The sequence below is a fragment of the Salmo salar genome, chromosome 18 (assembly GCF_965601325.2).
Source record: "Salmo salar chromosome 18, fSalSal1, whole genome shotgun sequence".
In the NCBI taxonomy this organism is placed as follows: Eukaryota; Metazoa; Chordata; class Actinopteri; order Salmoniformes; family Salmonidae; genus Salmo; species Salmo salar.
The window spans coordinates 84,644,984-84,663,660 of NC_138308.1; the positions used below are offsets into that span (position 1 = coordinate 84,644,984).

The 18,677-nt window shown below is 42.3% G+C and overlaps 1 protein-coding gene across 1 annotated transcript in view; it reads left to right on the forward strand.

Annotated features, from left to right (window-relative positions):
* The first annotated feature begins 1,683 nt into the window (after nucleotides 1-1,683).
* Nucleotides 1,684-18,677, forward strand: part of LOC106578001 (uncharacterized) — a 35,218-nt gene continuing 18,224 nt past the window's right edge. Inside the window, 6 exon segments of the mRNA XM_082965231.1 lie at nucleotides 1,684-1,905; nucleotides 16,913-17,192; nucleotides 17,407-17,552; nucleotides 18,148-18,299; nucleotides 18,301-18,428; nucleotides 18,636-18,677. The exon segment at nucleotides 18,636-18,677 is cut by the window's right edge and continues 104 nt beyond it. Of these exon segments, the coding sequence (XP_082821357.1) occupies nucleotides 1,782-1,905; nucleotides 16,913-17,192; nucleotides 17,407-17,552; nucleotides 18,148-18,299; nucleotides 18,301-18,428; nucleotides 18,636-18,677 (872 nt within the window). The 5' untranslated portion in view covers nucleotides 1,684-1,781.

The following is an 18,677-nucleotide window of genomic DNA, read 5'->3' on the forward strand; positions in this document are numbered from 1 at the left end:
TTCCAAGCCTCTGAGTCAACAAAACATATTAACATGCTAATATGCTCTCCCAAGTCATTGGTAATGATGAACCTGTGTTAGCATTTTAGCATGTTTTTTTTGTAGCCTCTGTAAGCTTCTCACTTGTCATTATTCATGATTCATTCATGTTTTTCTTAATCATGGCATAATCAGGATTCATTTAGAAGTGTTCAGAAACATTATCGTCAAACGTATGCAGAAATACATAAACTACTGAAGGCTTCACAAATTTTCTCTCAGCACTGTATGTCTCTTGCGGAATAGGTGTGTAGAAACCTTCTTTCACGATGTCCCTAGCTGACATTATCTGTTTCCCAGAGCCGTTTGCTTTCTAGTTAGAGTCTAATGTTAGCTAGCTAACATTGGACCTGGTTGGTTAGCTCCCAGCACTGTGGCATTGTTGCCACTTTGTTCATTGTTGTTTAACTAGCTAACGTTAGCTGGTTGGCTCGTTATCTAACGTTACGTGTGTGGTCTTAAAAGTTGTTAACCTAGCTTTTTATTACATTTTTTAAAATGTATTTAACCTTTATTTAACTAACCAAGTCAGGTTCATTGTTTATCTCGCTAGCTACATGTCTTAAGCTAAAGTGAACTGTTAGCTAGCTAGCTAATGCTGGCTGGCTCCCTAGCGGACGTTATTATTCGTTTCCCAGAGCTGTATGCTTTTCTAGTTAGAGCCTAATGTTAGGCAGTGTTGGGACTTGTTCATTGTTGTTTAAATAGCTAATGTTAGCTAGCTGGCTCGTTAGCTAATGTTACATGACGTGTGTACAACACCCATTGAATATGGCCGGTGTCAGTAAACATCTGTAAAAAAACGTAATGAAATTGTTGCCAGCAGAGCTGGTTAGGCTGTTTTCATTTTATCCAGAGGTAAACAAATCATCGGCCAGAGCGTCAAGAGTGCACTCCGAGAGCGAAACGAGATGGATGGGGCTAAAGCTTAAGAGGGTGTGAACGATGCTGAATGGGTGTGGACAACGAAGAGCTCTTCACTAGACACCAAAACATTCAAAGGCAATTTTCTCAAAAGTGAGTTTTCAAATTGATCAACTTTCAAAGCAGGATTACTTCCCCATTGTTCCTCAGATGCAGTGTATGATATAGGATTTTGTCTCTACTTTTATCCAATGTAAAAAACATCATTTCACATTTTGCGACACAAGACCAAATCCAGGTGGTGAGTCACATTTGGTATTGCGTGTAGATTGCTGAGGATTTTTGTTAATTTCATTAATTTTAGAATAAGGCTGTAACGTAACAAAATGTTGAAAAAGTCAAGTGGTCTGAATACTTTCCCAATGCACTGCACATTGACACTAGCTCTTCTGCTCCAAAGGAAAAAAACCACAAAAGGAAGTAACCACTGAAAATTATTCAAACTGCTTGAAAACAAATATATTCTGCTAGATGTAAGCAGGAACAGGAAGACAAAAATGTGTCTTGCATTCAGTAGGAAGAGGTAGTCCATCTATGGCCGTGTGATCAAAGAAACTGGTTCATACTAAATTGATTTCTGACCTTTGCCGTGTTTAGATTTAACAACAGTGGAAGGACAAAGTCTGCGCAAACAGCAAATGTTCCTGGAATCTGACCTGTTGTGCCTTACTGAGGCACAGGAGAGCAAACAACAGACTGGATAAAAGACAGACTATCCTTGACACCATTGAAACAACCACAGGCAGAGTGAGACAGACTTTGTGTGCAGAGACAAATGGAGACATATTGAGATATTATAGTGAGCCATCTGAGATATAATGCTGGTGGTGTGTGTCACTGTTGTCCTGGGACTTCTCTCAGTGGGCAGCTCCCAGGCTGCCCCTTCAACCTCTGAGGAACTCCTGAGGTCATTGGAGCAGCGCAGCCTCTTTCAGACTCTGGGTAAGTGGGTGTCTATTTCTGAGAGTTCAGACCGTCCTTCCTGGGAGTTAATGCCAACTTTATTACACAGAGCCTGGATAGAGGTTTGTGCCCTGTTGGTACCCATAATAACATGTGAACAATATCAGAATAAAATGGGATTGACAGACCTAACAACTAGAAATGGCCAGATGTCTTAATAAGTGGTGTCAGGTGTGGTCACGGGACATTTTTGCACTGTTTTTGTGGACTGGATGTGCCTAAAAATTATTGTTCACTAAAAAAACAAAATTTAGACAACACCAACCTCTCTCAAACATTGTGGTGGTGTCGGTGGGCATCCAGAGGATTTGGATGCCTACAGCGCATAAGCAGGAAACACCATATTTTTGATGCTCAAAGATTTATTCACTCGGTGGACATTCAATGTTGCCATTATGTCATACATCATCAGACTAAAGCAGGAAGTACCAGTGACTCGCTCAGACAAATGACGCGGATGCTACGATACAGGACTGTTTTGTTAGCATAAACTAGAATATGTTACGGGGCGGCAGGTACCCTAGTGGTTAAAGCGTTGGACTTGTAACTGAAAGGTTGCAAGATCGAAACCCCGAGCTGACAAGGTAAAAATATGTCATTCTGCCCCTGAACAAAGCAGTTAACCCACTGTTTCTAGGCCGTCATTGAAAATAAGCATAAAATAAGAATAAATAACTGACTTGCCTAGTTAAATAAAGGTAAAAAAAAATGTTCTGGGATTCATCCAATTGCATTGAGGAGTATACCAGCTCAGTCACTGGTTTCATCAATTAGTGAATTGATGATGTCATCCCTACAGTGACCGCATGTACATATCCCAACCAGAAGCCAACAGGCAACATCCACACAGTGCTAAAGGCTAGAGCTGCTGCTTTCAAGGAGTGTGATACTAATCTGGACACTTGTAAGAAATCCCACTATGCCCTCAGATGAACCATCAAACAGGAAAAGCATAAATTCAGGGCTACGATTGAATCCTTCTATGTCAGATGTGGCAGTGCTTGCAAACTATTAAGGACTACAAAGGGAAACCCAGCCGTGAGCCTACCAGATGGGCTAAATGCCTTTTATGCTTGCTTCGAGGCAAGCAACACTGAAGGATGCATGAGAGCACCATCTGTTCCGGACAACTGTGTGATCACGCTCTCTGTAGCCGATGTGAGCAAGACCTTTAAAGAGGTCAATATTGAGAAGGGCGGATTACTCAGAGCATGCGCAAACTGGTACAACCCTTCCACTGACGGTTGGCACAAATACAACATATTTTAGACCATGCGCCCTAATATGCTAATGAGCCACAGCCAGCACATTGCTCCCACCTACATTTCAAAGTGCACCAATGATTGTATTTAATGTTGCATTTGTAACCAAGTGGAAATTGAGAATTTACCAAATACGACTAGGAAATATCCACTGAATTGCCCTCCAACTGATAAATACTAGTGGGAAACGTGTCTATCGTCCCTGAGCTCCGACTTCTCCCACATGCTGACCTCTGACATCACCTACTAAGGAAATTACCTCAATAACAGCATTTTTTTGCAGGTAAACGGAACAACAAAACGCTATTTATAAAAAAGGATCTATTAGTATGGTTTTTGAACTGTATAATTTGTTTACAAGTATGATAGTTGTACTTTTAGTTTATGGTTGACACAGCTTGTTCAAAGCACATGAATGCATCCAACTGGTATTTACAACTTCACCACTGGTAAATTCCCACATTTTTACGAACACATGCTTCGTAAACAACGGGTCTAGACTTTTTTTTTATTTTTATTGTCATTTTAATTTATGTGAATTTGTGTTTGGTGTAGGCCTGCCTTGGCAAGTATTCATAACCGTGTAATTCTCTCACTGACATTAAATTGATAACTTGCTTGTAACAGATGACATTCATATACTTACTGTCTCTGAAACTCACTTGGATAATACTTTTGATAATATAGTGGTAGAAATACATGGTTATAACATATACAGACAATACAAAAATTCCAATGGGAGTGGTGTTGTGGTTTATGTTCACAGCCACATTCCTGTAAAGCTAAGAGAGGATCTCATGTCAAATACTGTTGAAGTAATGTGGCTAGAGATTCACCTGTCTCACCTAAAGCCCATTTTTGTGGCAAGTTGCTATACACCATCAAATCAAATCAAATCAAATCAAATTTATTTTTATATAGCCCTTCGTACATCAGCTGATATTCTCAAAGTGCTGTACAGAAACCCAGCCTAAAACCCCAAACAGCAAGCAAAGCATGTGAAAGAAGCACGGTGGCTAGGAAAAACTCCCTAGGAAAAACTCCCTAGAAAGGCCAAAAACCTAGGAAGAAACCTAGAGAGGAACCAGGCTATGAGGGGTGGCCAGTCCTCTTCTGGCTGTGCAGGGTGGATATTATAACAGAACATGGTCAAAATGTTAAAATGTTAAAATGTTCATAAATGACCAGCATGGTCAAATAATAATAATCATAGTAGTTGTCGAGGGTGCAACAAGCACGTCCGGTGAACAGGTCAGGGTTCCATAGCCGCAGGCAGAACAGTTGAAACTGGAGCAGCAGCACGGCCAGGTGGACTGGGGACAGCAAGGAGTCATCATACCAGGTAGTCCTGAGGCATGGTCCTAGGGCTCAGGTCCTCCGAGAGAAAGACAGAAAGAGAGAAAGAGAGAATTAGAGAGAGCATATTTAAATACACACAGGACACCGGATAAGACAAGAGAAATACTCCAGATGTAACAGACTGACCCTAGCCCCCCGACACATAAACTACTGCAGCATAAATACTGGAGGCTGAGACAGGAGGGATCAGAAGACACTGTGGCCCCATCCGATGATACCCCCGGACAGGGCCAAACAGGCAGGATATAACCCCACCCACTTTGCCAAAGCACAGCCCCCACACCACTAGAGGGATGTCTCCAACCACCAACTTACCGTCCTAAGACAAGGCCGAGTATAGCCCACAACGATCTCCGCCATGGCACAACCCAAGGGGGGGGGGGGGGGCGCCAACCCAGACAGGAAGACCACGTCAGTGACTCAACCCACTCAAGTGACGCACCCCTCCCATGGACGGCATGGAAGAACACCAGTAGGCCAGTGACTCAGCCTCTGTAAAAGGGTTAGAGGCAGAGAATCCCAGTGGAAAGAGGGGAACCGGCAAGGCAGCGACAGCAAGGGCGGTTCGTTGCTCCAGCCTTTCCGTTCACCTTCACACTCCTGGGCCAGACTATACTTAATCATAGGACCTACTGAAGAGATAAGTCTTCAGTAAAGACTTAAAGGTTGAGACTGAGTCTGCGTCTCTCACATTGGTAGGCAGACCATTCCATAAAAATGGAGCTCTATAGGAGAAAGCCCTACCTCCAGCCGTTTGCTTAGAAATTCTAGGGACAATTAGGAGGCCTGCGTCTTGTGACCGTAGCGTACGTGTAGGTATGTACGGCAGGACCAAATCGGAAAGATAGGTAGGAGCAAGCCCATGTAATGCTTTGTAGGTTAGCAGTAAAACCTTGAAATCAGCCCTTGCCTTAACAGGAAGCCAGTGTAGGGAGGCTAACACTGGAGTAATATGATCAAATTTTTTGGTTCTAGTCAGGATTCTAGCAGCCGTATTTAGCACTAACTGAAGTTTATTTAGTGCTTTATCCGGGTAGCCGGAAAGTAGAGCATTGCAGTAGTCCAGCCTAGAAGTAACAAAAGCATGGATTAATTTTTCTGCGTCATTTTTGGACAGAAAATTTCTGATTTTTGCAATGTTACGTAGATGGAAAAAAGCTGTCCTTGAAACAGTCTTGATATGTTCTTCAAAAGAGAGATCAGGGTCCAGAGTAACGCCGAGGTCCTTCACAGTTTTATTTGAGACGACTGTACAACCATCCAGATTAATTGTCAGATTCAACAGAAGATCTCTTTGTTTCTTGGGACCTAGAACAAGCATCTCTGTTTTGTCCGAGTTTAAAAGTAGAAAGTTTGCAGCCATCCACTTCTTTATGTCTGAAACACAGGCTTCTAGCGAGGGCAATTTTGGGGCTTCACCATGTTTCATTGAAATGTACAGCTGTGTGTCGTCTGCATAGCAGTGAAATTTAACATTATGTTTTCGAATGACATCCCCAAGAGGTAAAATATATAGTGAAAACAATAGTGGTCCTAAAACGGAACCTTGAGGAACACCGAAATTTACAATTGATTTGTCAGAGGACAAACCATTCACAGAGACAAACTGATATCTTTCCGACAGATAAGATCTAAACCAGGCCAGAACTTGTCCATGTAGACCAATTTGGGTTTCCAATCTCTCCAAAAGAATGTGGTGATCGATGGTATCAAAAGCGGCACTAAGATCTAGGAGCACGAGGACAGATGCAGAGCCTCGGTCTGACGTCATTAAAAGGTCATTTACCACCTTCACAAGTGCAGTCTCAGTGCTATGATGGGGTCTAAAGCCAGACTGAAGCGTTTCGTATACATTGTTTGTCTTCAGGAAGGCAGTCAGTTGCTGTGCAACAGCTTTTTCTAAAATTTTGGAGAGGAATGGAAGATTCGATATAGGCCGATAGTTTTTTATAATTTCTGGATCAAGATTCGGCTTTTTCAAGAGAGGCTTTATTACTGCCACTTTTAGTGAGCTTGGTACACATCCGGTGGATAGAGAGCCGTTTATTATGTTCAACATAGGAGGGCCAAGCACAGGAAGCAGCTCTTTCAGTAGTTTAGTTGGAATAGGGTCCAGTATGCAGCTTGAGGGTTTGGAGGCCATGATTATTTTCATCATTGCGTCAAGAGATATAGTACTAAAACACTTTAGTATCTCCCTTGATCCTAGGTCCTGGCAGAGTTGTGCAGACTCAGGACAATGGAGCTTTGGAGGAATACCCAGATTTAAAGAGGAGTCTGTAATTTGCTTTCTAATGATCATGATCTTTTCCTCAAAGAAGTTCATAAATTTATTACTGCTGAAGTGAAAGCCATCCTCCATTTGCGAAGGCTGCTTTTTAGTTAGCTTTGCGACAGTATCAAAAAGAAATTTCGGATTGTTCTTATTTTCCTCAATTAAGTTGGAAAAATAGGATGATCGAGCAGCAGTAAGGGCTCTTCGATACTGCACGGTACTGTCTTTCCAAGCTAGTCGGAAGACTTCCAGTTTGGTGTGGCGCCATTTCCGTTCCAATTTTCTGGAAGCTTGCTTCAGAGCTCGTGTATTTTCTGTATACCAGGGAGCTAGTTTCTTATGACAGATGTTTTTAGTTTTTAGGGGTGCAACTGCATCTAGGGTATTGCGCAAGGTTAAATTGAGTTCCTCGGTTAGGTGGTTAACTGATTTTTGTCCTCTGACGTCCTTGGGTAGGCAGAGGCAGTCTGGAAGGGCATCAAGGAATCTTTGGGTTGTCTGAGAATTTATAGCACGACTTTTAATGCTCCTTGGTTGGGGTCTGAGCAGATTATTTGTTGCAATTGCAAACGTAATAAAATGGTGGTCCGATAGTCCAGGATTATGAGGAAAAACATTTAGATCCACAACATTTATTCCATGGGACAAAACTAGGTCCAGAGTATGACTGTGGCAGTGAGTAGGTCCAGAGACATGTTGGACAAAACCCACTGAGTCGATGATGGCTCCGAAAGCCTTTTGGAGTGGGTCTGTGGACTTTTCCATGTGAATGTTAAAGTCACCAAAAATTAGAATATTATCTGCTATGACTACAAGATCCGATAGGAATTCAGGGAACTCAGTGAGGAACACTGCATATGGCCCAGAAGGCCTATAAACAGTAGCTATAAAAAGTGAGTGAGTAGGCTGCATAGATTTCATGACTAGAAGCTCAAAAGACGAAAACGTCATTGTTGTTATTTTTTTTGTAAATTGAAATTTGCTATCGTAAATGTTAGCAACACCTCCGCCTTTGCCGGATGCACGGGGGGTATGGTCACTAATGTAACCTGGGGGTGAGGCCTCATTTAACACAGTAAATTCATCAGGCTTAAGCCATGTTTCAGTCAGGCCAATCACATCAAGATTATTATCAGTGATTAGTTCATTGACTATAACTGCCTTGGAAGTGAGGGATCTAACATTAAGTAACCCAATTTTGAGATGTGAGGTATCACAATCTCTTTCAATAATGGCAGGAATGGAGGAGGTCTTTATACTAGTGAGATTGCTAAAGCGAACACCGCCATTTTTAATTTTGCCCAACCTAGATCGAGGCACAGACACGGTCTCAATGGGGAAAGCTGAGCTGACTACACTGACTGTGCTAGTGGCAGACTCCACTAAGCTGGCAGGCTGGCTAACAGCCTGCTGCCTGGCCTGCACCCTATTTCATTGTGGAGCTAGAGGAGTTAGAGCCCTGTCTATGTTCGTAGATAAGATGAGAGCACCCCTCCAGCTAGGATGGAGTCCGTCACTCCTCAACAGGCCAGGCTTGGTCCTGTTTGTGGGTGAGTCCCAGAAAGAGGGCCAATTATCTACAAATTCTATCTTTTGGGAGGGGCAGAAAACAGTTTTCAACCAGCGATTGAGTTGTGTGACTCTGCTGTAGAGCTCATCACTCCCCCTAACTGGGAGGGGGCCAGAGACAATTAATCGATGCCGACACATCTTTCTAGCTGATTTACACGCTGAAGCTATGTTGCGCTTGGTGACCTCTGACTGTTTCATCCTAACATCGTTGGTGCCGACGTGGATAACAATATCTCTATACTCTCTACACTCGCCAGTTTTAGCTTTAGCCAGCACCGTCTTTAGATTAGCCTTAACGTCGGTAGCCCTGCCCCCTGGTAAACAGTGTATGATCGCTGGATGATTAGTTTTAAGTCTAATACTGCGGGTAATGGAGTCGCCAATGACTAGGGTTTTCAATTTGTCAGAGCTAATGGTGGGAGCCGTCGGCGTCTCAGACCCCACAACGGGAGGAGTAGAGACCAGAGAAGTCTCGGCCTCCGACTCCGACTCGCTTAATGGGGAGAACCGGTTGAAAGTTTCTGTCGGCTGAATAAGCGACACCGGTTGAGCATTCCTACAGCGTTTCCCTCCAGAAGCCATGAGAAAGATGTCCGGCTGCGGGGACCGTGCGAGGGGGTTTATACTAACGTTACTATCTGTACTTACTGGTGGCACAGACGCTGTTTCATCCTTTCCTACACTGAAATTACCCTTGCCTAACGATCGCGTCTGAAGCTGGGCTTGCAGCACAGCTATCCTTGCCGTAAGGCGATCGTTCTCCTGTATATTATAAGTACAACGACTGCAATTAGAAGGCATCATGTTAATGTTACTTAGCTTCGGCTGTTTGAAGTCCTGACGAACCATGTCCAGATAAAACCTCCGGGGTGAAAAAGTTGAATGAAAAAAGTTGAGTGAGGGAAAAAGTAAAAATATACGGTAATGAAAAAGTAAAAAACCGTCAGGTATCAAAGTAAGATCGGCAACAAAAACGCACAGCAGCGTAAACAAGTCTGCAAGTTGTGACCGGAAACAGGAAACAAGAAAAAAACAACAGCTCTCAAGCGTCAAGCGCTAACCATCAAGCGCTAACAGTCAGTATCTGGATAATAAGTGTGAAATGCTTGATAATATACAGTGTATTCAGAAAGTATTCAGACCCCTTGACTTTTCCAAAAATGTTTACAGCCTTATTCTAAAATGGATTAAATTGTTTTGTTTCCCCTCATCCATCTATACACAATACCCGATAATGACAAAGCAAAAACAGGTAGGTAGAAATTTTTGCAAATGTATTAACATTTTAAACAGAAATATCACATTTACATCAGTATTCAGACCCTTTACTCAGTACTTTGTTGAAGCACCTTTGGCAGCGATTACAGCCTCAAGTCTTCTTGGGTATGATGCTCAAAGCTTGGACACCAGTATTTGGGAAGTTCTCCCATTCTTCTCTGCAGATCCACTCAAGCTCTATCAAGTTGGATGGGGAACATCGCTACACAGCTATTTTCAGGTCTCTCCAGAGGTGTTCCCTGTGGCTCAGTTGGTAGAGCATGGTTTCTCATGTTCTGAGAGTCCTTTAGGTGACTTTTGGCAACTCCAAGCGAGCTGTCATGTGCCTTTTACTGAGAAGTGGCTTCTGTCTGGCCACTCTACCATAAAGGCCTGATTGGCGAAGTGCTGCAGATATGGTTGTCCTTCTGGAAGGTTCTCTCATTTCTACAGAGGAACTCTGGAGCTCTGTCAGAGTGACCATTGGGTTCCAGGTCACCTCCCTGACCAAAGCCCTTCTCTCCAGATTGCTCAGTTTTGGTGTTTCTAAACTTCTTCCATTTAAGAATAATGGAGCCCACTGTGTTCTTGGTGACCTTCAATGCAGCAGAAATGTTTTGTTACTCTTCCCCAGATCTGTGCCTCGACACACTCCTGTCTCGGAGCTCTGCAGACAATTCCTTCAACCTCATGGATTGGTTTTTGCTCTGACATGCACTATCAACTGTGGGACCTTATATAGACAGGTGTGTGCCTTTCCAAATCATGTCCATTCAATTGAATTTACCGCAGGTGGACTGCAATCAAGTTGTAGAAACATTTTAAGGATGATCAATCGAAACCTGATGCACCTGAGCTCATACTCAGGTCTCATAGTAAATGGTCTGAATAGTTATGTAAATAAGGTATTTATTTTTGTCTCAATGTCCTTGTCTTTGCTTTGTCATTATGGTGTATTGTGTTGTTATGACGTTGCCCTCTCTCTGGGTACAGAGAACACAGTTGAACCCCTTCCCTCTGCACCAGGCCTTTTCTATGCACCGTCCCCCGACCTCTATACTTCTGACACTGCTGTGGTGAGAGGGGTTGTAAAATTCTAAAGGAGAATGTCCTGCCGCATGGCCCAGTTTTGAGACAGAGAGGGGTTTCATAGAGAGACAAAGGAATTCTTCCAACTCACAGAATTGGGGAACCGAATGACATTTATGTTCTGGAGAAGGTATAAAAGATCGGTGAAGAATCCAGCTATGAACTGGTCCGCTTGGTACAATTTTGTGATACTCATTAGAGACAATAGTGGCATATTACCATACTAAGGTTTATATAATAGCCTCAGCTACGGGACTTGCATCTAAATGGTTGTATACAATGATTTAACCTCTCTGGGCTAGGTGGGACGCTTGCGTCCCACCTACTCAACAGCCAGTGTAATCCCGTGGCGCGTTATTCAAATACCTTAGAAATGCTATTACTTCAATTTCTCAAACATGTGACTATTTTACAGCATTTTAAAGACAAGACTCTCGTTAATCTAACCACACTATCCGATTTCAAAAAGGCTTTACAACGAAAGCAAAACATTAGATTATGTCAGCAGAGTACCCAGCCAGAAATAATCAGACACCCATTTTTCAAGCTAGCATATAATGTCACAAAAACCCAAACCACAGCTAAATGCAGCACTAACCTTTGATGATCTTCATCAGATGACAATCTTAGGACATTATGTTATCTTCTTTGGGCTAGGGGGCAGTATTTTCACATCCGGATAAAAAACGTATCCGATTTAATCTGGTTATGACTCCTGCCCAGTAACTAGAATATGCATATAATTATTGGCTTTGGATAGAAAACACCCTAAAGTTTCTAAAACTGTTTGAATGGTGTCTGTGAGTATAACAGAACTCCTATGGCAGACAAAAACCTGAGAAGGTTTCATGCAGGAAGTGGCCTGTCTGACAAGGTGTTGTTGTTCTTGCTTCTGTGTATTGAAGAGTCAGGATCTTAGCTGTAACGTGACATTTCCTAGGGCTCCAATAGGCTCTCAGAGCCCGGGAAAAACCTGAACGATGACGAGGCAGCCTCAGGCTGAAACACATTATCGCCTTTTCCAAGTGGCCCATCAGAGGACAATGGAATTAGGCGCGTGCCCGATTCGACCCCGTGCAGTATTTTCCTTCGGCTGTTTAGCTAATTGCAGATTCCCGGTCGGAATATTATCGCTTTTTTACGAGAATAATGGCATAAAAATTGATTTTAAACAGCGGTTGACATGCTTCGAAGTACGGTAATGTAATATTTAGAATTTTTTTGTCACGAAATGCGCAATGCGCACGACCGTATTTACCATTTCGGATAGTGTCTGGGACGCACGAACAAAACGACGCTGTTTGGATATAACGATGGATTATTTGGGACCAAACCAACATTTGTTATTGAAGTAGAAGTCCTGGGAGTGCATTCTGACGAAGAACAGGAAAGGTAAGACCATTTTTGTTATAGTAAATGGGATTTTGGTGAAGGCTAAACTTGCCGGGTGTCTAAATAGCTAGCCCTGTGATGCCGGGCTATCTACTCAGAATATTGCAAAATGTGCTTCATCCGAAAAGCTATTTTAAAATCGGACATATCGAGTGCATAGAGGAGTAATGTATCTATAATTCTTAAAATAATTGTTATGCTTTTTGTGAACGTTTATCGTGAGTAATTTAGTAAATTGTTAGTAAATTCCCCGGAAGTCTGCGGGGGGTATGCTTTTTCTGAACGTCACATGCTAATGTAAAAAGCTGGTTTTTGATATAAATATGAACTTGATTGAACAAAAAATGCATGTTTTGTATAACATAATGTCCTAGGTGTGTCATCTGATGAAGATCATCAAAGGTTAGTGCTGCATTTAGCTGTCTTCTGGGTTTTTGTGACATTATATGCTAGCTTGAAAAATGGGTGTCTGATTATTTCTGGCTGTGTACTCTGCTGACATAATCTAATGTTTTGCTTTCGTTGTAAAGCCTTTTTGAAATCGGACAGTGTGGTTAGATTAACGAGAGTCTTGTCTTTAAATAGCTGTAAAATAGTCATATGTTTGAGAAATTGAAGTAATAGCATTTCAAAGGTTTTGAAAATCGCGCCACAGGATTCAACTGGCTGTTACGTAGGTGGGACGAATTCGTCCCGCCGGTCCCATAGAGGTTATACAATACATGCATGTCTGTTCAATCAAGTTCATATTTATATCAAAAACCAGCTTTTTACATTAGCAGGTGACTAGCATGTGACTAGCATTCCCACCGAACACTTCCGGTGAATTTACTAAATTACGCACGATAAACGTTCACAAAAAAGATAACAATTATTTTAAGAATTATAGATACAGAACTCCTCTATGCACTCGATATGTCTGATTTTAAAATAGCTTTTCGGTGAAAGCACATTTTGCAATATTCTGAGTACATAGCCCGGCATCACAGGGCTAGCTATTTAGACACCCAGCAAGTTTAGCACTCACCAAACTCAGATTTACTATAAGAAAAATGTTATTACCTTTGCTGTTCTTCGTCAGAATGCACTCCCAGGACTTCTACTTCAATAAGAAATGTTGGTTTGGTCCCAAATAATCCATTGTTATATCCAAATAGCGGCGTTTTGTTCGTGCGTTCAAGACACTATCCGAAAGGGTAAATAAGGGTGACGAGCACGACGCGTTTCGTGACAAAAAAATTCTAAATATTCAATTTCCGTACTTCGAAGCATGTCAACCGCTGTTTAAAATCAATTTTTATGCCATTATTCTCATAAAAAAGCGATAATATTCCGACCGGGAAATCGTTTTTTAATACAAAGAGAGTGAAAGTAAAAGCATGCTATCCCCTCATGCACGAGCCTCAGTCTGTTGGCCCTCTGATAGAGCACTTGCCAAACGCGCTAATGTGTTTCAGACTGGGGATGGAATTACATCGTTCAGCTTTTTCCCGCCTTCTGAGAGCCCATGGGAGCCGTAGGAAGTGTCACGTCATGCCAGAGATCGCCTGTTTTTGTTAGAGATGATCAAGGAGGGCAAGAAATGGTCAGACAGGCCACTTCCTGTAAGGAATCTTCTCAGGTTTTTGCCTGCCATATGAGTTCTGTTATACTCACAGACACCATTCAAACAGTTTTAGAAACTTTAGGGTGTTTTCTATCCAAAGCCAATAATTATATGCATATTCTAGTTACTGGGCAGGAGTAGTAACCAGATTAAATCGGGTACGTTTTTTATCCGGCCGTGCAAATACTGCCCCCTATCCCCAACAGGTTAATAAGATTAAAGCTATTTGGAATATGTTGAGAGGCTATGTGATAGAATTGTATTTCTGTTCAAAGCTTAACTCAGTCATCGGCACGCCCCCAGGGACACAGACAAGACCTGGCGTCATGAGACAGCCTTTTTCTGTCATTCCGAATAAAACCCCCACCCAGGGTTACTTTCTTGAGACCAGGCCTCCACTCCATTATGAGTTGGCCAATAGGTTTGACCATGCATCCCTCTTCTGAACTTTAACCATACCACGTGGTTAAACTTTTAGACTATCGATACCGACAGAATAATAACAAGTCTTTGATATTAATTAATAGTCTGCAGCTAGAAATTTGATATCATCGAACGCGAAGACCGACGAAACATTCCATTCTATAACGACATTAATGAATGTCGCTTTGAAATATCCATTCTAACCGAGAGAGCGAGAACGCGGACAAAACCTCTCCAACAGGACAAAAACTCTCCAACAAGGATCCCGACGACACACTGAGCGTAAATATATATTGATTGCAATTGTTCCCGAATGAGTGAGCGTTCATGTGCAAAGGATTAGCATATCAATTGTTAATATTTATCAACTCTGTAGGGTCTTCTCAGCTGACCCCCCCTTGTTGGTTTAACAAGCCGCCATGCCGGTTTAGCCCACTAGGGCACATTACTCTACCAATTCTTTGTGACGATAATTACTGTTTGTATACTTTCTGTGAATTACTTTGTTTAGTAAATAAATGATTTTAAGACAGTTGATGTATTTAGTAAAGACTGGGTTCGTGCAGATACAACAATTTACGACGTTTGGAATGAGACTGACGCGAGGTAAAATACACCATTTAAACCAGAAGATAATCGGTCAGATACTATAATATAATATATAATGTTATAATATAGGAAAGTTATATTAGGAAAATTATAACTTTGTAATCTGAATATTTTCCTTGGTGCCCCGATCTCCTAGTTAATTACAATTAAATGATTAATCAGTTTAATCGCGTGATAATAATTACAGGGGGTTATTTTGATAAACATGTCTTCAGTTAATGGTGCCCAAAGACACGACAGTGTGTAGATTGATTAGGGGGGGGAAAAACTATCATCCATTTTAAAATAAGGCTGGAACGTAACAAAATGTAGAAGAAGTCAAGGGGTACTTTCCGAATGCATTGTATACGTGTCCAAAAAAACAAACATTTCCAGAGTTTTCCCTCAACGTCAGTAAGACTGATCGTGAACTACATAAAACGGGGGACGAACTCACCCCCATCCACATTGACGGGGCTGCAGTGGAGTAGGTCAACAACTTCAAGTTCCTCTGTATCCCAATTACTGTGGACCTAAAATGGTCCACAACACACACGCACAGTCATGAAGAATCCTCAAAAAGTTATACAGCTGCACCATTGAGAGCATCTTGACTGGCTGCATCGCTGTTTAGTATGGCAACAGCACCGCTCAAAATCGTGTGGCGCTACAGAGGGTGGTTGCGGACAGCCCAGCACACCACTGGGGCCGAGCTCCCTGCCATCCAAGACCTCTATATCAGGTGGTATGAAAGGAAGTCCCAGAAAACCATTAAAGACTCCAACCACCCATGACATAGCAGCCAGGTCACGTGTTGCACAAGTCAGTATTATACATCCATCGATGTCTGAGTTGCCGTTCGAAATTTGACATTTGAGAAACATGGATAAGCTTCATATTTTGACGTGAGATTGTGAGAGCTTGTTGGACATAGACTGTTCTCTCTGCTTCCGCATGGCAAGCGGTACCGGTGCGTCAAGTCTGACACCAAAAGCCATAACTGCTAAATATTTATTTTTTATCTATGCATACTCACAGGACTATACACTCACTCACTCACACACACACACACACACACACACACACACACACACACACACACACACACACACTCACTCACTTAATTTGCTCACACACACATAACATGCACATACATTTATACTGACTCTACACAAACACACACACACACTCACATACAATCAGAATTTACGCTGCTGCTACTCTGTTTATCATATTTCCTGATGCCTAGTCACCTTACCACTCATACATATCTCCCTCCATCACTGCAGTATCTCTGCACATTGTAAATATGGTGTTGGAACTGACCCTGTATACAGCTTCTTACTTTCTCCTGTTCTTCTTATTTCTTATTTTATATCTTGTGTATTTTTGCTCTACCTTATGTTACTTTAGGACTACATTGATATTGATTACTGCAAGGTTGGGTTTAGAGCTTGCAAGAAAGGCATTTCACTGTACTTGTGCAAGTGACATTAAAGCTTGAAACTATGAAAAATATAATAATTTGTCTTGAATGTATTTTTAACAAAGCTGAGATGTACTTTGAAGTCCAAAGTGTAGTAATACAGGTGAAGTAAGTTACTGACACAGATATGGTGGCTTAGCAAGGCGATTGGAATGCAGTGAACCAAGAGGTTGTGAGTTCAAATCCAAGGTAAGGACATGTTGAAAAATAAATACTGTATAAACAGCTGTAAGGGAAAGGGGGGTACCTAGTCAGTTGTAGAACTGAATGCCTTCAACTGAAATGTGTCTTCCACATTTGAACGGACCCCTCTGAATCAGAGAGGTGCGGGGGACATCTTCAGCGCCCGGGGAACATGTACACAATGTAGTTATGTCAAATATAAGTTTAAAACACAGTGTGTGTATAATATCGGCACATTTTGTTTGCAGGTTATCAACAGTGAAATCTCATGTGAAATTTGAATCCACATGTGAAACCTCATGAGGAATATCATCACGTGAAGTGTGCCAAAAAAGCACATGATTTCACTTTTTTTTTCCACTCACTACTATCCCCTATCTTCGCTCCATTCTTCAGAAAAATCCACCCTCTTCCCTCCACTCCTCCACACACTGTCAGATGATTAACAATAACGTTTAATTTAGGTATTAAAACATTCTACTATATCCCTGTAGTAAATGTAGCGTTGAAAGGAGTGGCCACCCAGTCATCACTGTATGGGGATGGCCAGGCTCACAATGCCATTGATGGGAACAGAGAATCAGACTATCACAAAAGATCCTGCACCCACACTGCACAGGAGACCAACCCCTGGTGGAGAGTGGACCTGCTGGATGTGTACAGAGTGACAGCTGTCACCATCACCAACAGAGGAGATGTTGTTCCTGAGAGACTTGATGGTGCTGAGATCCGCATCGGTAACTCCCTGGAGAACAACGGCACCAACAACCCCAGGTGACACATACTGCAGACATCTGTACATTGTTATGTCCTGTCTTGAAGGTGTTTGGATACATTGGTCTTCATCCATGCATCTGTAGGCATTCTGTGGTTATGTAGTCAACAGACTGATGGTACATTTTAGAGAGTCCTAATTCACACTCATTCTCTCTCTCTCTCTCTCTCTCTCTCTCTCTCCTCTCTCTCTCTCTCTCTCTCTCTCTCTCAGATGTGTTGTCATCTCCCACATCCCAGCAAGAGAGACCTACACCTTCCAGTGTAATGAGACGCAGGGTCGCTATGTTGTTGTGGTGATCCCTGACAGGAAGGAATATCTCACTCTGTGTGAATTGGAAGTATATGGCACTCCTGCAGGTAATCATCTGTAACTGTCTTCACTGTTCAATTTTATCATCAAGTAAGTTTTACATTACTTTTACATACCAGAACATAAATGTTATAGAACTATAATTAGTGTGCTTGCTGATTGCAATTTAACTCTAGATTTCAGTCATATTCTTTTTAGCTAGACTTACTTCTGCAGTCACACTTTTAATGTTGTATTTACTTCTTATATAGATATTGTAATAATCACTGTGAACTCTTCACCTCAATTTCAGACCCATCCACCCCTCTCCCCTCCACTCCTCCTCCCACCAAACTATCCCCCATCTTCTCTCCCCTCTCTGCAACATCCACCGCTCTCCCCTCCACTCCTCCTCCATAAACTACTATCCCCCATCTTCTCTCCCCTCTCTGCAACATCCACCCCTCTCCCCTCCACTCCTCCTCCATCCACTACTATCCCCCATCTTCTCTCCCCTCTCTGCAACATCCACCCCTCTCCCCTCAACGACTCCTACCACTACTATCCCCCCATATTTTAAATATGTAAAATGCCTACACTGTAAGATTATTGACAATAACTGGTCATATCTGTATTAAAACAATCTTGTCTCTGTCCCTGTAGTAAATGTAGCGTTGAAAGGAGTGGCCACCCAGTCATCACTGTATGGGGATGGCCAGGCTCACAATGCCATTGATGGGAACAGAGAATCAGACTATCACAAAAGATCCTGCACCCACACTGCACAGGAGACCAACCCCTGGTGGAGAGTGGACCCTGCTGGATGTGTACAGAGTGACAGCTGTCACCATCACCAACAGAGGAGATGTTGTTCCTGAGAGACTTGATGGTGCTGAGATCCGCATCGGTAACTCACTGGAGAACAACGGCATCAACAACCCCAGGTGACACATACTGCAGACATCTGTACATTGTTATGTCCTGTCTTGAAGGTGTTTGGATACATTGGTCTTCATCCATGCTTCTGTAGGCATTCTGTGGTTATGTAGTCAACAGACTGATGGTACATTTTAGAGAGTCCTAATTCACACTCATTCTCTCTCTCTCTCTCTCTCTCTCTCTCTCTCTCTCTCACTCTCGCTCTCTCTCAGATGTGTTGTCATCTCCCACATCCCAGCAAGAGAGACCTACAC